This window comes from Urocitellus parryii, chromosome 15, assembly GCF_045843805.1.
Source record: "Urocitellus parryii isolate mUroPar1 chromosome 15, mUroPar1.hap1, whole genome shotgun sequence".
NCBI classification, from domain to species: Eukaryota; Metazoa; Chordata; class Mammalia; order Rodentia; family Sciuridae; genus Urocitellus; species Urocitellus parryii.
Window position 1 is genome coordinate 17,128,747 of NC_135545.1, and position 17,101 is coordinate 17,145,847.

The window sequence follows — 17,101 nt, forward strand, 5'->3', positions numbered from 1 at the left end:
GGGTGGGGGGGGTGGGGGGCTGGGGAGCCCCATTCCAAGAAAAGGTGGGACCTGACCCCAGCCCACATGGATGTAGGGGTGGGGGCTTCAGCCCGCAATCACAAGGCCTGCACCCCACCTCCATCCAAAAGGCCCTGTTTTCTGTGTTGGTCCAAAAGATGTGCTTTTGCTCACTGGGCATTGATGTCCACTTTTTCTGGAAACAAGTCTTCATTTCAGCTTACATTGTTCTTGAAGGACAACCCCCTGTGCATCACCCCTACCCCCCACCCCCATGTGCACCAGGTGCACAGTGATTCGATGAGAACATACCATCAAATCTGTTCAAGAGACCTGGGCCTCATTAGGACTTGTTGTTTTGCTATTAGAGAAGAAACATTTGTGGCTGGAGCTACAAAGCTGGGTGAGGGGTCTAAGCCTGGAGTTTAGGTGGAGGTCTCTGTCTCTGTGGGTAGGAGCGGCTGCTTGGAAATGAAGCTGATCAATTAAAGTAGATTTGAGGGCAACTGGATCCAGCAGTACCTGAAGCCAGTATGCCCCCAGGGTATTTCCATTTAAGCAAACTGGTCAAAATCTTCTCTCTTTTTTGCTATATTAGGGATTTGACTTGGGGGTCCTAAGCATGCTCAGCAAGTGCTCTACCACTGAGCTATATCCCAGGACCTGTTTTTATTTTATTTTGACACAGGGTGTCCCTAAGTTGTTGAGGCTGGCCTTGAATCTGTAATCCTCCTGCCTCAGCCTCCCAAGTCACTGGGATTACAGGTGGGTGTCACTGTGTTTGAAAAAGAAATCTTAATTTTGTGGAAAGTGGGGGATCACATGCTCTACCTGATAAACCCCAGGCCCTAATTCCTCTCTTCCCTCCCTGCAAAATGTCCTCGTTGCTGCTGGCACTTGCAAACTCAGAGGCAGCATTAATCAAAACCATCTTTATTATTTAAACAGCATCCTGTCCTCAGGGGCCTCCAGACAGGAGCCCCCAGAGGGCAGAACAATATTTACAAGGGTCGGGAGGGTGAGGCAGAGTGGGCCCCCCACTGTGGAAGACAGGACCTGGAGGAGGGCGTCCCTGGGCCTGTGGACTGGTCCCAGAGGAAGAGTTCCCTCCTGGGCTCAGCGTGGATCCTGTCGTGTGGAGCTGAAGCCGCCCAACCTTGGGCCCGGACAGGTGTGCCGCAAGGAGCCGCCACAGGTCACAGCTGGGTCACCATGCCGCTGGCTTCGGAGTGAGTCTGGGGACAGACAGCTGGGGCTTCTGAGGTCCGAGGGGCTGCCCCCAAAGTCCCACGAGCACCATCTCCCTTCCCCAGAAGACTGGAGGCCCCTCTGTCCCCCAGGGCGCCTTCTTCTAGGGTGCCCCAAATTTCAGCCTCCCCTTAGCTCCCCAGAGTCCCCCCAGGGGGGAGGGGACACCTCACCTTTATGGCCTGGAAGATCCACTCCCGGAAGTCACTGACTTTGGTGTAGACACCTGGCTTCTGGGCCAGGGCACAGCCGGTGCCCCAGCTCACGATGCCACAGAGCCGCCAACGTGGCGTCCGAGAGATGCTGTCCTCACACACAAAGGGACCCCCACTGTCACCCTGGAGAGGGAAGGGCAAGGCGGCTGGAGGCCAGGAGGCCCTCTGTGCTCAGGCAGGGAGCCCCACCGCCCACTGCCCTGGTCTCCGTCCCTGGGCAGCAGGGGCCCGGCTGTCCCCACACAGCCCTCACCTGGCAGGCGTCGATGCCACCCTCGGGGTAGCCGGCACAGAACATCTTGGGCTTGATCTGGTTCCCGTAGAAGTCGGGGCCGTTGCAGACGTCCGTGCTGATGATGGGCACTCGGGCCTCCTGAAGCACCCGGGCCTGCTGGCCTGGGGGTGCGGGGGCAAGGCTGGCCAGAGCCCAGGAGCATGCACGACCCCTCCCTCCTCTACCCCACGACCCCCAGGTCTCTACACACCAGGGCCTGTGGCTGTCCAGCCCACTGGTCTGCCCCTCCCCTGCCCGGGTCAGTCTCCCTAATGACGGTGTCCAGGCAGGGCACGGGACTCACCATAGTACTGCGTGTTGCCCCAGCCCGTCACGGTGCAGATCTTGCCGTCCACCAGGGCCTGGTCCGCGGCCGGGAGACACACGGGCTGGATGTATTCTGTGACAGAGACCCCGTCGGTCCAGCCCCTGCTGGCCTTCTCCGCCCCACCCAGCACAAGCCCGTTCAGCTGCCTCCATGTCCCCCCCACCAGACCCTGTCCTCTGACCGTCTGTGATGGCCACAGTGACCCACCGTCTAGGCGAGCTCTCAGTGTGCTAAGTGCTCTCCTGTTCATCTCATCTCCCATCAGCCCCGGGAGGTAGGGGCAGCCATGACCCCAGAGAAGGGCCAAGTCACTTGACCAAAGTTTCATAATGAATCAATGATGAAGTCAGAATTTGAACCTAGGTTGGCCCAATTTCTAAGCCTGTTTTGTTAACCACAGCCATGGCACTACCCCCAACCCAAAGGGCGCCTTTGGGAAGAATCCTGTGTCGAGATGTTTGACTTCCACCTGTCATCACGAGAAATACGTAGCCCTACACCAAGAATGCCCCTCCGAGATATGGCACCCTTGTGCAGTGCACAACCTACGCAAGCGGTCCTGGCAGCCTGACTGTTGACTTTTCCTGCCTGAGACTCAGAGGCCTCAGCTGTAAAATCAAAATAATGATCATGACCCACCGGAAGCACCCTGAAAATTTGGTGAGGCAGCATATGCCTGGAATCAAACAGCAAGTACTTGGTGACTAGTCACAGTAATAAGTGACAGTCACAGCAGTAACTGCTAACAGTTTGGGAGCACTTGCTCTGGGCTGCTAAATCTCAAAGCTCTTTACTCGTTTGAAACCTTTTGATGGCCTCAACAACCCCAGGAAGTTGTTTTACAGCTGAGGAACAGGCACAGTACGGTGAAGCCACGTGCCCCAGATCCCACCGTGGACAAATCCCCGGATCTGTCCCCAGGGCCCTCAGCCATGTGTCTCAAACCCGGCTGCTCCCCCCCCCCCCCCCAGTCCTCATTTCAACATTGTAAACCCTCCACTCTTCGCTCAGGAGAAGGGAAGAAAAAGACGTACATCCCTCCCTTAAGTGAAAGACTAGGATCTCAGAGCCCAAAAGAGAAAATGACCACAATAAACATGCTGCGGGCCACGGCGGGTACCGACCTCCTGGCCCCCGGCTGGCACCGCGGGCAGCGCCAGGCAGCCCCAGCTCGGCTCTGCCGCTTGCCAGCCGTGGAGCCTGGAGCCGTTCCCTTCCCTGTGCGGGGACCGAGTGCAGGTGGGCCACGGGCTCTGTGAGATGCTCCCCGGGGCCACCGTGAGCAAGGGTTGAGGACAGAGCCTGGCACGGGGCAGGCACCGCGCCAGCCTGGAGGCTCGTCGGCAAAGCCACCACGGAGTCACCTCATGGCTTTAGAGCCAGGCGTGACTTAAGGGTGGGGTCCGTATCTGAGACATGGATCGTGACGTGACCTTGTGCAAATAACGCGACCTGAGATGCCTGAGGCCACATAAGCTCACGGGCCCATGTCCCCTGCACAGTCCGTCACTGACCAAAACCATCTCCTGTGGCCCATAACTGCATCGTCCCTGCATCATGACTTTCGTTGCTATCGCACTGGGGCCTGCGAGAGCTGGGACCCAGGTCTAACCAGAGAACTGTGAAAGGAGGGACTCCTGGTGACCTCTCCACGGATCTGTCCCCTCCCTGCTCAGATTTCATATTTCATTTAATTATTCTGGGCAGCACGTTCGTGAGCTACACCTCCCAGGCCGTCCTCCTCACCAGCTTGGAACATGCAAATCCAGGGCTTCAGTGTATTCCCAGACACACACGGTGACCACTCTGGACTTTAGAACATGTCACCACCCCCAAAAGAAACCCTGTATCCTTTACCAATCCTCCCAGTCTCCACAGTCCCGCCGCCCGCCCCTGGCAACCATGAACCCACTTTTGATCTCTATGGATTTGCCTGTTCTGGGCATTTCGTAGGAATGGAATCACGCAAGACGGGCTTCCTTCATGGGCAGAAGGACTCCCTAGTTCACCCGTGGTGCCGGGTGAACCCCTGTCTTGTTTCCTTTTCATGGCCGTATAGGAGTCTGCTGTAGGGACGCACTCTGTTGTGTTTATCCATCTGTCAGATGATATGCATGTGGGTTGTTTTCATCTTTGGGCTTTTATAAATAATGCTGATGTGAACATTTGTGCACAGTTGTGTAGACACGTGTGTGTCCCTCCTGGATGTGCACCCCAGATATGGAACCGTCACATGGTCAACTGCCAGAACATTCCCAAGTGGCTGCACCCGCTGCCCAGAGTTCAGGATCACTCATTCCCCTGATGCACGAACACCTGGATCATCCATGCATGCTAGTCTGCTCTTGTCCCCCTCCTTTGTCCTGTCTGTCTCTGGAGTTCCCAAGTCAAGTCATCCCTGCCCCCGAGATGTACCTGTGAGGGGCAGGGGGCTGGACAGGTGGACCAGGGCGATATCATTGCTGTTCTCCTCACTGCTGGGGTCTCGGAAAGGAAGGTAGCCCCCGTGGTAGACCACGGCCTGCACCCCCAGCTGCATGCCCTGGGGCGAGGCCTGGGCCACTGCACCGGCAAACACCCGCCATCGAGACAGGACCCGGTTCCGCCTGCCAAGGGACAGGAGGGAGGGTGGTGGCCGGCCAGGCACGGCCTCACCGCCTCTCCCCCGGTGGGTGCTGTGGGGACACTCACTCTGGGAAGCAGTGGGCAGCTGTCAACACCCAGTCCCCGGAGAGCAGGGACCCCCCGCAGAGGTGCGCGCCGTCATAGCGCAGGCTGACTTGCCAGGGCCACCTGCCCAGGCTGGTGTCCTGGCCCCCCACGATGCGGTCCACGGGCAGCTTCCTGCGGCCACAGTCTGTGGGGGAAGGCATCGGGGTGCCAGGGGGAGGTGGGAGCCCAACAGAGGTCTGGCCCTGGGTTCTGAGAGCCCTGAGGACAGGAAGACCTGCCCTGGGGACTGAGGGGACAGCCCAGCCCTGCCCCACCCTGCGCGGTCTGAACTTGACACAGCCCCTTGGGGGACCTGCAGGGCCACAGCCCTGCCCTGGGGAGAGTCTCAGGGGCCATGTTCCCCCCGGGGAGAAGCTAAAGGAAACAGTCTTGAGTTTGGGGGTCTCACCTTGGCACACGGTAGCCAAAAACCGGCCCCGGGGACAGTCGCTGTGATGGAGAGAGGGATGAGGACCCAGAAACGAAACACCAATGAGTCCAGACGAGAGGAACAGGAGGAGCCCGGGGCCAGGGACTGTCCCACCCGGCCGCTGCCCTCCTCACCACACGGAGATGACGTCCAGCAGCCTCTGGGCGTGGGGCAGCCTGCCCTCGTCCACGCAGAAGAAGCCCGACGTGCCGTTGGCGCCTGCCGTCCGCACGTCCAGCTCCGAGTGGGCCAGGGCCCTGGGCAGGGCGGGGGTCAGACCTGCTCCTCCCGCCCCCCCCAGCCCCACCCCCTGGGGCTCCCTGGTACCTGAGGAAGCCCATCTCCTCGCAGCCGAGCCCGGCCACCCTGGCGTTGGAACGCGAGGAGCACAGCAGCCGCCAGGTCCCCTCTGTCTGGTCAAACACCGTGAGCCGGGCGTCCACAGGGCTGGCCTGCACTGCAGGGTGACAGAGCCGGCCGCCTGGGTCCCACGGTCATGCTCCCGACCCACCCCCCTGGCCACAGCCCCCCTGGCCTGTTAGGTCAGGTGGCTCCAGCCCCAGGCCTCACAGGGCCCAGGAGCAAGCGCAGGCTCTGAAGGGCAAGGAGCTGGGGACACCAGCCGCTGGGCCCTGGGACTGCGAAGCTGGCCCCTGAAACTGGAGCATTCGGGAGAGGGAGTCCTCCCACCAAGGCCCCCAGTGTTCCAAAGTGGCTGCACCCATCACTCAGATGTTAAGGGCCTTCTTTGCTCCCATGAGAAAAAAGGGCAGTTCCCATGTGGGGGAGAGCGGAGAGGATTCTGGGGACATTTTTAAAGGCCCCAAAGAAAGCCCAGAGTTGGGTGAGCTCATAATTTCCCATTTGCTTAGCCAATTGATTACTTGGTTTTGTCTTTTGCAGTCTGAAGACCCTTGACTAATACACCAGGTTCCTAAAACATTTAAATAAATATTCTAGGGTTAAGAGGGAGGAGGAGGAAGAGGAGGAGGAGGAGGAGGAGGAGGAAGAGGGAGAAGAAGGTTGGCTTTTCTGTCTTTTTGAATGCTAAAATGCATGATTTCCCATTTAGGCAAAGCAATATTCATTCTTTCACGCATCAGACATGGACCAGGCTCCAAGCCCAGTAGCGCTAGGACACAAGGATGACCCAAGAGATGGCTCTGGGCTCTGCCGTCACCAAGCCACCAAGTCTGGAGAGACGGGAATGAAAAGCAGTCCCTGACAGGACGCAGGGCTAAGCTACCCAGGAGGGCCAGAGGGGAGCAAGCTCTTGGGAGGTGGTTCTGTTCTGAGCTGGGGGAGGGGGGCAGTCTGTGTGGAGACTGATGTCCCCAGGGGCCCATCGATCCAGCCCCTGCATCAGGGGATCCCTGATAGCACCTGAGCCGGGTCACCGCCCTCAGGTGCATTTCCTGTGTTTACCAAACACGCCGAGGTGCCAGGAGCTATTTTAGGCAACGAACACATCAGACAAACCCTTGCCCTGGTGCAGCCCAAAGCCCAGTCAGGGAGAGAGATAATAAACAGGAGGAAGCAGTAAAATATGTCACATGTCACAACAGAAGAAGGGGTTACGGAGACAAAGGAAGCTGACGGGAGGGGAAGGGGACGGAGTGAGGTGGCACATCTCAGTAGGTGGGCAGGGACAGCTTTGCAGAGAAGGTGGCATCTAAGGATCTGAGGGAGGTGAGAAAGACAGGCAAAGATACGCGAGGGGACAGCAAATTAGGCCAAGGGACTCGCAGAACCCAGGGCCGTGCAGGGTGGGGGCTGTGGGGGTGGGGACAACCGGAGATGGGATGGAGCCAGGCTGGGCTTTGAGCTGGAACCTGGTGCAGCAGGGGGCTCAGAGCTGGGGAGCCCAGGCAGGGGGCAGGGGCTGGGCCCAGGCGGGGGCAGGGGGCTGGAGAAGACTGCGATTCTGGATGAGTTTTGCAGGTGGAGCTGACAGTCTGCTCTGGATCCACTTGTGAATGTGAAGGCAGGAGAGGGGTCAAGGACAAGCCCTCAGAGCCACCAGGAGGATGGAGCTGCAGAGGTGGGGACAGGCCGGGGGAGGGGACGGGTTTGTGAAAGCATGGGCCCTGGGCCTCTGTGTGCTCTCAGGAGCCCCCAGCATGGCCTGATGGCACCTTCTGGGACACCGAGTCTGGTGATAACTGGCCTTTGCCTTCTTCTAAGAGGAGCCCCGTGAGGCCACACCCAGGCTGGGGCCTGCTTGGGTACCCACAGGTCTGAACCAGGGAAGGCAGGACTTCCAACAAGCACCTGCCCTGCTGAGGACCTACTGTGTGCCTGGCATTATGCCCACACTCTCCCTGCCCCGCCATCAACCCAGGCCTCGTAGCCACCAAATCACTGCCATTTTAAAGACGGAGAGGCTTAGAGAGATGGGCTGGCACACCCAACACCACCCAGCCAGTGAGCAGCAAGGACAGGGCGGAAACCAGGCCCGCCTAGTGACCACTTCCATGCCCATCCAACCAGTCGGGGGCGGGGGTTAGCCCAGGAAGGATACTCGTGCCCGGGGACACACAGCAAAGAACTGGGGGAACCAGGATCTGAACCCCAGACGTGCCGACCTTCAGTCCCCGCTCCATGTGGACGGGGCCTGACCCTTCCCTGGCTGCACTGGACTGAAGAGCTGTCTGGCTGGTCTGGTGTCATGATGGCCTCTTGCCGGGGCGTGGTGCCCCTCTCCTCGGGGTGGTGCCCGAGGCTCCCTGAGCTCTGAGACCAGAACAGAGTTTGGGACAGCAAGGCAGGGGCGGTGGGGTGGAGGTGGAGTCTTACTTTTAAACGACGCCTCACTGTTCCAGAAATTTCCAGCCAGTGTGGGGTTTGGGAAAAAAGGAGTGAGTCCCTGGACGGGTGTGGCGGGAGGTGTGGGGATCGGGGGAGGGGAGGGGGACAGAATGCCGCGTCCGGTTATTTTTAAAACCACAGTCTATGCGCCGAGTCTCACTCTGCAATGCTTTCTTCTTGTTTATATTATTTTAGGCCAAAAGTGCGTTCCGGGTCGCCTGGTGGGCCTCCTGCATCGACGGACCGAGGTGGGAAATCCACCAAACAAGGCAGGGATGCGGGGGTGGGGGGGTCTGGAAACCGGCCAGATCCAGGTGACTGTCCAGCTGAAGGCCCAGGACAGCCTGGCTCACCTCGGTGATCTATCCTTGTGCTATTTATTAAGCCAAGATGTCCCGAGTGCCTACTGTGCGCCAAGCACTGCCTGACCAGTAAACAGAATGCCCCTCCCGCCTGGAGCACACCAGGAGTGGGAGCAGGAGGTGGGTCCACGAGGACAGCGGGAGTGGGACATCGGGGGGAGCAGGGGAGCCCCCACAGGCTGGAGCCCAGAGAGTGCCGGAGGTCAGGGGGAGGTGAGGGGGACTGAGTCCCACGTCCTGGGAGCCCAGGAGCCTGTGAGGTGGGTACTTCATCCTGCGACCCCCCGGGGCTTTCTGCAAGGGCCTGATCTCATGTCTCTGCCAATGAGTGGTCTCGGGTAAGTCGGTTCACCTCACTGGGTGCCAGGTTCTCACACCCCACACAAAACTCTGGACCTATGACAACTCCCAGCCCGTCGTAGGCCTGTTGGGTAAAGATTGTGGTTGGGACCTGGCAGAGGTGACCCTTTACCATGGCAACGAATTCAGCAGTTCCTTGATACACAATAGATGGTAGGAGTCACCCACAGTGGCCACCCAGGCTGCCTGGGTGCAAGTCACAGCCCTGCCACCTACTAGCTCTGTGACCTGGAGTAAGTCCCTTGGCCAAAATGTGCCTCGGTTCCCCCCTACAAACAGGGGCGCTTGGGAGGACTGAAGGAACGGATTCGAGCTGGGTGCAGCAGCGCACGCCTGTGATCCCAGCAGCTCGGGAGGCTGAGGCAGGAGGATCTTGAGATCACAGCCAGCCTCAGCAACTTATTAAAGCCCTAAGCAACTCAGCGAGACCCTGTCTCTAAATAAAAAATAAAAAGGGCTGGGGACCTGGCTCAGGAATTGAGTGCCCCTGAGTTCAATTCCTGGTACCAAAAAAAAACTGATCCGGTCCAGCCCCAAGGTGCTCGCCTGACCCAGGCAAACATCACCTAAGTGCCCGCCAACAGAGGGGACGCTGATGCTGGCTTTTTGGGTCTGGAACTTCATTATGGCTCTTGGTGTGAACTGAATTCTTTAAGAAATCTGAGGCGGCCTGAGGATGTGAAAACACACTTCCCAAGCAAGCCCCCCTTTCTTTCGGCTGCCCTGGGGTCCCACAAGGCATTAGGGCAGGTTCACTCCCCCATCCCACAGTCCGTTTCTGAATCTCCTGAGTGCTGTGGCGGGCACCCCGAGGGCCTGCAGCCATGGCTACATCCGGCCCAGGTGAGCCACTCTGGGCCCATCATCACCAGCTGTGTCCTCTCAGTACTCATTTCCCACGTCTGGAAAATGGGCAAAGAGTAGCCTGAGCAAACCTCGCTCTCCTGCCTCCTAGGGGAGCTAGAGGATCCCTGAATTCCCACTGTGCCTCCAGAACATGTGCTGACCAGGCCCGACGGCGCAACGTGGCCCACGGGAGCTCTGCGGTCTGAGACTACCTACATGACGGAGCCTCAGTTTCCCCATCTGTAAACTGGGGAGAATCACAGTCCCACCCTCACAGGGCTGCTGGAAGAGGCCACGGGATGGCATGTCGGTGAATACACGAAACCCAAACAAGAAAATGAACCACACTTTTTCCTACTGGGAGAGATGCACCCTGATATCTTCTAATCACTTTTAAAAAGTGGGAGTTTCCAGCTCCCTGATTTAAATCCCTCGTGCACTCAGGGGTAAGCCATTTGGAGCCTGAAAAACACTGGGTTGGACAAGGGACGGACTTATTAAAACATGCCTGGGACCACAGCTGGCACTCGATACAAATGCACTCTGATCATTAGCATTTCCGCGTGCACCGATACGTTCACTCAAAAATACTTTTATTGAGCCACCGTCCCCGCAGGTTCCTCCAGGGCCCCCCAGAGGGTCCCGGCTGCTGGACTCACCTGGATACAGCGGCTCCTGGTCACTCCTGAGTAGAAGAGTCACTGCAGAGAAGGCGGAGGTGAGGGCAGGCAACGGGGGCCGCAGGGCCAGGGGGGGTCAGAGGCACAGGGACCACTCTCACCAATGGCCCAGGACGCTGCCCCGATGCCCGTCAGGAGGAGGAGGGTCCCCACAATGAGAGCTGCCACCTTGGGTCCGGAGCAGCATGGCACAGTCCGGCCACCTGCAACAGACACCATGCTGGGCCACTGCCAGGCCTGTCCCCGTTGCCGCAGGGTCCAGGCACCGGGCCAGCTGCCCTGCCCCCCAGGGCTAACTTGTCACCACTGAGCCTGCTGTGCCCTGGGCCATTTCCTGGGGCCGAGCAATGGGCAGGGCGGTCCCTCCCTGGCCAGGTGGACAACCAGGTGTCCAGCTCCCCAAAGGCTCCAGCTGGGGAGGGGCCACGGCTGGGCCTGCTGCCACTACCCTGGCACTTTTCTGGCTCTTAGAGGACTCCTCCTCCCAGGTGACACTGAGCTTTGGCATTTCTGTCGTCACTTTGTGCCCCCTGACCTCTCTCTTCGGCTGACTTTTCCAGGGGCTCCTGCAGCATCGGGGCTCATGACGCTGATTTCCCCCTCCCCTGTTGCTTGGGAGACCCCCCCCCCCAGCCCCCAAACCCAATGTGGTCCCTGGAAGTTGAGAACTGAAGTTTGGAAAGTTGCCAGCCTCGCTCTTCTGGCTGGAATCTTGGGCAAAGCACCATTTCTTTGAGACTCGGTTTCCTCATCTGTTCAGCGGGCATCCACCCAGCACCCACTTCTAAAAAGCAACACTTTAAAGTCCTTTTAAATAATACTGAGCCAACTCATTTTATGCGGTGCGCCAGGCACTGTTCTAAACACATCAACTATTCAGTCTGCGTATCAGCCCTGCATGGCGATGCCCACTTTTCCTACGGCTCAGAGAAGTCGAGTCACATGCCCACCATGACTCAGCCTGCAAGAGACAGAGCTGAGATCTGAACCCTGGGCAGACTGGGTGCCAGATCCAAAGTACATAATCACAAAGCCTCTCATGGTGTCACTGGCATACAGCAAGTGCTCAGTGCTTGCTTGAGACCTCATTAGAGTTTTGTGGTCCATGCAATGCCCTTCACCCCCCGAGCCTCTGTTTGCTTGGGCAAAAGGGAGCTTGAGCCTTCCTCTGTCTTACTGAGCATCCTCTGTGTCCTTAGTACCACTCTAGGCTCTGGGAGCAGAGGTTAAGACAGACAGGCAAGAGGATGGCTCTCTCGGGGTGTGAGTTGGGAGCGGGGATGCCCACAACTAAACACAAACCTGATAATTTCCAGATTGTGGCAAAGGCTATGAGGAAAATAATGGAGGTGGGGGGCTTCTCAAGGGGGATGAGGCTCCCGAAGAAGAGACTTTGAGCCAGGTGCAGTGTTGCACACCTGTAATCCCAGTGGCTCAGGAGGCTGAGAAAGGAGGATCCCGAGTTCAAAGCCAGCCTCAGCAACTTAGCAAGGGCCTAAGCAACTCAGTGAGACCCTGTCTCTACATAAAATACAAAATAGGGCTGGGGATGTGGCTCAGTGGTCGAGTGCCCTGAGTTCAATCCCTGTTAAGAAGAAGGAGAAGGAGAAGGAGGAGAAAAGACTTTGGAGCTAGACCAGAATGCAAAGGCAGCCATGCAAGGACATTAAGGAACAGCATGGTGGGCAGAGGGAACAGCATGGGCAAAGCCAGGAGGCAAGAAGAAGCTCACTGTGTTAGAGGGCTAGAGAGGCCCTGGAGGAGGCCAGAAGGGTACAGGCTGAGGGAGGGCAGTGGGAACCAAGGCCCGGGCCAGCTAGGGAGGCCTCGTGGCCCAGAGGAAGGAAGAACTGTATTTCCAGTGCACAGAGATCCTGGAGATCCAATGCCAACTCGCCCGCTAGGGATTCTAGGAGGACCAAAGGAAAAAGACCACTAATGGCCCTGCCCTGGCCCTGTCTTGGGCTCCGCTGCCAGAAAGTTCTCACAGGGATTCAGAGCTCCCAGCTCCCTCGTCCGTGTCTGGGTGGCATGTTGGTGGGCAGAGTGCCAGGTCAGTACCCGGAACAGAGCCGGGAGTGGCCCAGGACCTTCCGGGGGGAGTCACTGTTTGGGTGGCTTGAGAATCTGAGAGCCCCGCGGCTCCCACCAGCATCAGGAAATGCTGCATCCCTCCAGGAGGCCATGGGCAGAGGCCACCCAGCTTAGCCCCTGCCTGTCCTGGTGACGGGTGGGGAGGGCTCTCGGGCCTGTCCCCATGCCCAGCTCGGCCTCTGACATCTTCCTGGTTCCAGGGGAGTGTCTTGGCTTCCTGCATCTACAGGCTCCGGGCCCTCTGTCTCGGGGTGTGCCTGCCAGGGCTGCAGTCTACGCAAGACCTAGAGGCTCTGATGCATCTGGGTGGGGGGACAGCAAGCAATGCCACCTGTGTCTCCTAGGGTGACAAGAAAGCACCTCCTTCCATGCTAGGACTTTGAGCACCTCCAAAACAGGTCCCTCTGGTGGGACAGGCTGCGTCCTCACCTGGGTCCCCTGGTGAAAGAGACACCCTTCCTGGGTATCTTTGCTGGGACAAGATGCTCTCTGCTCCTGCCACTGAGAGGTGACATCCTCAACATCACAATCTCTGGAAGCTATGGGGCTTTGTGCTCCACGGGTCAGGCCTCTCCTGCACCCACTGTTCCCTGAGACTCTCTGCTCTGTTTCTCGGGGCGTCCCCCAGCTTCTCGAGGGACGGTTCTGCCTCCACCAAAGGTGACACCTTTGAATCTGAATCTGTCGAAACCCCTCTCTTACATGACCTGGACCTCCTGCCTGATGCCCCCTCTTTGGAGACCACACACACACTGTGTTCCCGGGACCCCTCCAAGGCTCTGCTCCAGGCTCTCTGTCCACTCCCTGGAATCCAGATTCCTAAGATGGCCGCGAGCTCCTCCCTCTCTCTCCTCCTGCCTCTGTGGCCTCGGGTTGCACTCTCTGTCCTCAGCCCTGGACTGTGTTCTGAGCCCCGGGTCAGGGGTCCTGCAGCCTCTTGGGCATCTTCCCCTGAAACCCCCTAGTTTCTTCTCACCCCCCAGGTCCCATAGGGCCCCAAGGCCTCCCCAGATCTCTTCTTCCTCCCAGGTCCCGAGGCCCTCCTCCCCAGGACTGGCCCTCAACTGCAGGACACTTCCTTCTCCCTAAAGATTGGCCAGTTCCTCCAGCCTGGCCAGTCCTCCTAAGTGACCCTCCTGTCCACCCTTCCTTCTCTTCCCCTGGTCCCGCCTCAGTTCAGCCCCATCCAACCACGGAGCTCTGTCTCCCCTTCTGGTCCCTCTCCACAAGAAAGCCTGGGAAACCTTCCTAAAATACCAAATCCAACCCGTCCCTTCTTAATCTAGAACCATCCATGACTCCCTAGTGCCCCCCCAAGAACGGAGGCTAAGTCCCTCAGCCGGACATGTCCAGCCCTGTAGGATATAAGTGTGGCTTTTTGAGACTTGAGGGTTGGATGTGTTTCCCCAAATTCCAAGCAGTGCTCGGCTCCCTATCGGACACCTCCCAGAGCTTCCTAGAGCCAGGGGAGCACAGAACTTACACCACCAACTAGAGGCACGAAGCATTGCCGCCAGCGCCACCTTGTGGAGAGACCCAGCACTGACAAGGAATCCCCTGCTCCTGACCCAGCGGGGACAGAGCCTGGTCCGGTGGCAGCACTCATCTCCCCCACAGCTTCCTTTCCTGCGTCACCTCCAGAAACACCAGCACTAGCTGCGCTCGCTGTGCCGCGGGGCAGTCTGCCACCCGGGCCCAGCACTTTCTCCTGAGGGACAGAGAACTGGTTCACTCTGAATGGCAGCTGAATGGTTGGGATCTGAGGGTCTGAGTGGCTATCTACACGAGACTGAGACCTGAGGAGGCCAGAGTCTGGACTAGTCATGTCAGCCAGTACCCTCACACCATGCCGTAAGGTATATGAATGCCATCTCCATTTTACAGAGGAAACTGAGACCCAGAGAGGGTAAGCTATTTGCCCAGGGCCACACAGCTAGAAAGCGCTGCTGTCTGGGCCTGAATGCAGGTAGCCTGGCTCCAGGAAGAAGAGGAGGAGTCAATCCCAACTGGGGCAGGGTTGGAAGAAAAGACTGCCCTTTCAGCTGGGTCCCCAAGTGTGGGAGAGGCTGAGAGGGAGGCGGGCTGCCTAGAGCCCTTGAATGCCATCCACTCCGCGGGGTGGCTTCTCTCCAGCATCCCCAGGGTGACTTCTCAGCTCCTCTTCTCTCTCCATCCCTCTGGGCTGAGTCCAAAGTCCTCCCTCTGCTCTTTTGCCCACAGAGCCAGGCGGCAGGAGGAACGTGAGGACGCACTGGGGGGCCTGAGTCCCTGGGACTCCGAGTCTTCCAACCTCTGTTCCCACGGCTGCTGTTTATGGCACGCGTCTTACATCCTGAGCCCCCATGCGGGTGCCTGGTGTGTTCCCTGCTCCCTGTTAGCTCAGGGAGGGAGTATTGGACCCACACTTGACCCCGGGGGCAGGGGAAAGGGAGACTGAAGTGCAGAGAAATGCTGTCAGTTGCACAAGACCACACAGCAGAAAAGTGGCAGGAGCAAATTCAAGTGCAAGGCCCCGTGTGTTTGACCTTAACATCTGGGCCCTTAACCACGGCAGCAGAGCAGCGTCCTGTCCCCATGTCACCATCCCCCCAGTAGAGGACAGTCTCAGGGTGAGCTGAGAAATCACTGGGGGTGAGGGGAAACTGAGGCAAGGTGCCAGGAAGGTCATCCGGGGTAGCAGGGAGCCAGGGGGTGGCACAAGTGCACAGAACACGGAGTTAATGGTTAATCAGGTGGACGAGGCTGCAGAAGGGGGTGGGGACGGGCCTGGGAGGGGGGACCAGAGATGGGGGCTCCATGGGGGCGGAAGGTTGAAGAGAGAGCACAGCAGAAGGGCACCAGGCAGAGCCCAAGTGGGGGCTCAGGAAAGGGGGGGACTCACCCTCCTTCTCGGCCATGTCACAGCCTCTTGTTAATGATTCCCCGGCTGACCTCCTGGGCCGGGGTGGGACCTGTGGGGAGATGAACAGGGAGGCAGGGCCTGGGGGAGCCCAGCCCAGCCCAGCACTGGCGCCCCCAGTCCCAGGCGTCCATCCAGGGAAGCTGGAGGGACTGGGCTCTGGCCAGAGCATGCCATGATCACGGACTCACATTGGGCTGGGTTCAAGGATGGGGTCAGTGTCTGACCAGTGCCATGGGGACTCCTGGAATTGAAGGGCTGAGGACCCCCAGGCCTGAGCCTGGGGTGCAGGGGTGTGGGAGCCAGGTGGCCAGGTGTGATGGACCCGGATGGGAGGGAACTGGGATTGGAACCCATGGGGTCTGAGGGAAGAGAGGGCGGAGGGGAAGCAAGAATTTGAGGGCTGGACTCCAGAGTCTGGACATGGAGAAACCTGGGGGCCCCATCTCCAAGTCTGATGGGAGAGCGTGCTGGAGTCCTGGGTCCTTGGGAAGCAGTCCAACAGTCATATTTGGGGTCCTTGGGAGCCCCTGGATGGGGCGTGGGCATCGAATTGGGTAGAGGCGAGGGGACCCCTGTCCTCAGGATGGGAACTGAGTCTGGGGTCCCTGGTCCTTACCCTGGGGTCCAGCAGGTGGGGGAAGAGCCTCGAGATGGTGCGGTTGGGGGTCAGTCTCCAGGCCGGGGCAGCGGCATGGTGGCCCCGCAGCGGGCGGCCCGGGAGGCAGAGGCGGTGGCGGCGGTGGCGTGGGGCCTGCTAGGCCAGGCGGCCTCACCTGAGGAGCAGGGGGCTGGGCGGGAGGCGGGGGAAGGGGCGGGGAGGGGCCGGGCCCGGGGATTGGCAGCCCCAGAGGCCACCTGGCTGGTGGGGCCGGGCGGACAGGGGCTGGACCAGGCCGCCCCAGCAAACCCGCCGGACTGGAGCTGCACAGGGGCGCAGGGGCGAGGGAGCGAGGCGGCCGGGGGTGACGGCCCCGGGTCCGAGGGAACCAGGTGGAAGGGCCTGGTGTCCCAAGCCCACTTGGCCACTGCCACTTCTCCTGCCCCGCCCATCCCCTGTCCCTCTCCCGGTTCCCGCCTCAGCCCCCTCCCTTTTCGGAGCCCCTTTCCGTCCCCTCACCAACACCTGTCGCCTCTACCCCTTCCCTGTCCCGGGCCCAGGGCGGCCTCTGGCCTCTGCCGCATGGTCCTGCTGCTCCCGCCAGCCCCCTCCCCCAGCTGCTTTCCTACAAGTCACGGGGGCTCGTTTGCTTTGGCAGCCGCCCTGCCGCCTGCCGCGGTGACCTCTGGAGCCCGGAAAGTCCTAGGTAGGGGGATGGGGGCTTGGCCTGGAAAAGGCTACACTGAGTGCTGAGGCCCAGGCCAAGTGGCCGGAAGTGGCCAGAGCAGATACACGCTGTCCCGCCAGCAACCAAGAGCCATCCACGTCAGACCCCAGGCCAGATCAACACCCAGACGGGCCAGGTCGCCAGCAGCCACTTGCCAGTGTCAGACCAGGACGGCTCACCCCAGATGGGTCGTCCCCGCACAATTAGGTCCACCTGCTCACCCTCACAGGCCCCCTGTCCAGTCCAACCCACAGACCCCAGCCGCGGCCCTGCCCAGCGGACACTGGTTTCGCCTGCCTGGGGCTGGCCCCCAATCTCTCTCCCTGCACCCCCAAGGCTCAGAGGCTCCTCCTTGCTGGCTCCGGCTTCCTCCCCCGCCTCTCAGCCCCCACTGAGCTAACAACTCCCCTCCACCAGGCTTTAATCAAGTTCTAAGTGGCTCCACAGGCTCCCCACTGGGTCCCTAACTCCCTGAGGTCCCCGCTGCCTCCTGGGAGGGAGGATCCCGGGGCCATCT

General features: G+C 59.6%; 1 protein-coding gene across 3 annotated transcripts; it reads right to left on the reverse strand.

The window, feature by feature from the left end:
* Window positions 1-917: 917 nt before the first annotated feature.
* On the reverse strand, window positions 918-17,076 carry Hpn (hepsin). Of its 3 annotated transcripts, none has more exons than XM_026391250.2 (13): window positions 16,377-17,076; window positions 15,876-16,032; window positions 15,239-15,308; window positions 10,365-10,466; window positions 10,243-10,284; window positions 5,535-5,664; window positions 5,342-5,464; window positions 5,187-5,227; window positions 4,757-4,922; window positions 4,481-4,671; window positions 2,042-2,137; window positions 1,717-1,859; window positions 918-1,586 (listed from the first exon to the last, which is right to left on the reverse strand). In XM_026391250.2, exons 3-13 carry the CDS (start codon window positions 15,252-15,254, stop codon window positions 1,380-1,382), a joined length of 1,257 nt encoding a protein of 418 aa, XP_026247035.1. In that variant the 5' UTR covers window positions 15,255-15,308; window positions 15,876-16,032; window positions 16,377-17,076; the 3' UTR covers window positions 918-1,379. The 3 variants fall into 3 exon arrangements, with proteins under 3 accessions (XP_026247035.1, XP_026247034.1, XP_026247033.1); XM_026391249.2 differs by having other exon boundaries at window positions 918-1,235; window positions 1,422-1,586; window positions 15,239-16,032; XM_026391248.2 differs by having other exon boundaries at window positions 15,239-16,032.
* Between the last annotated feature and the right edge of the window lie 25 nt (window positions 17,077-17,101).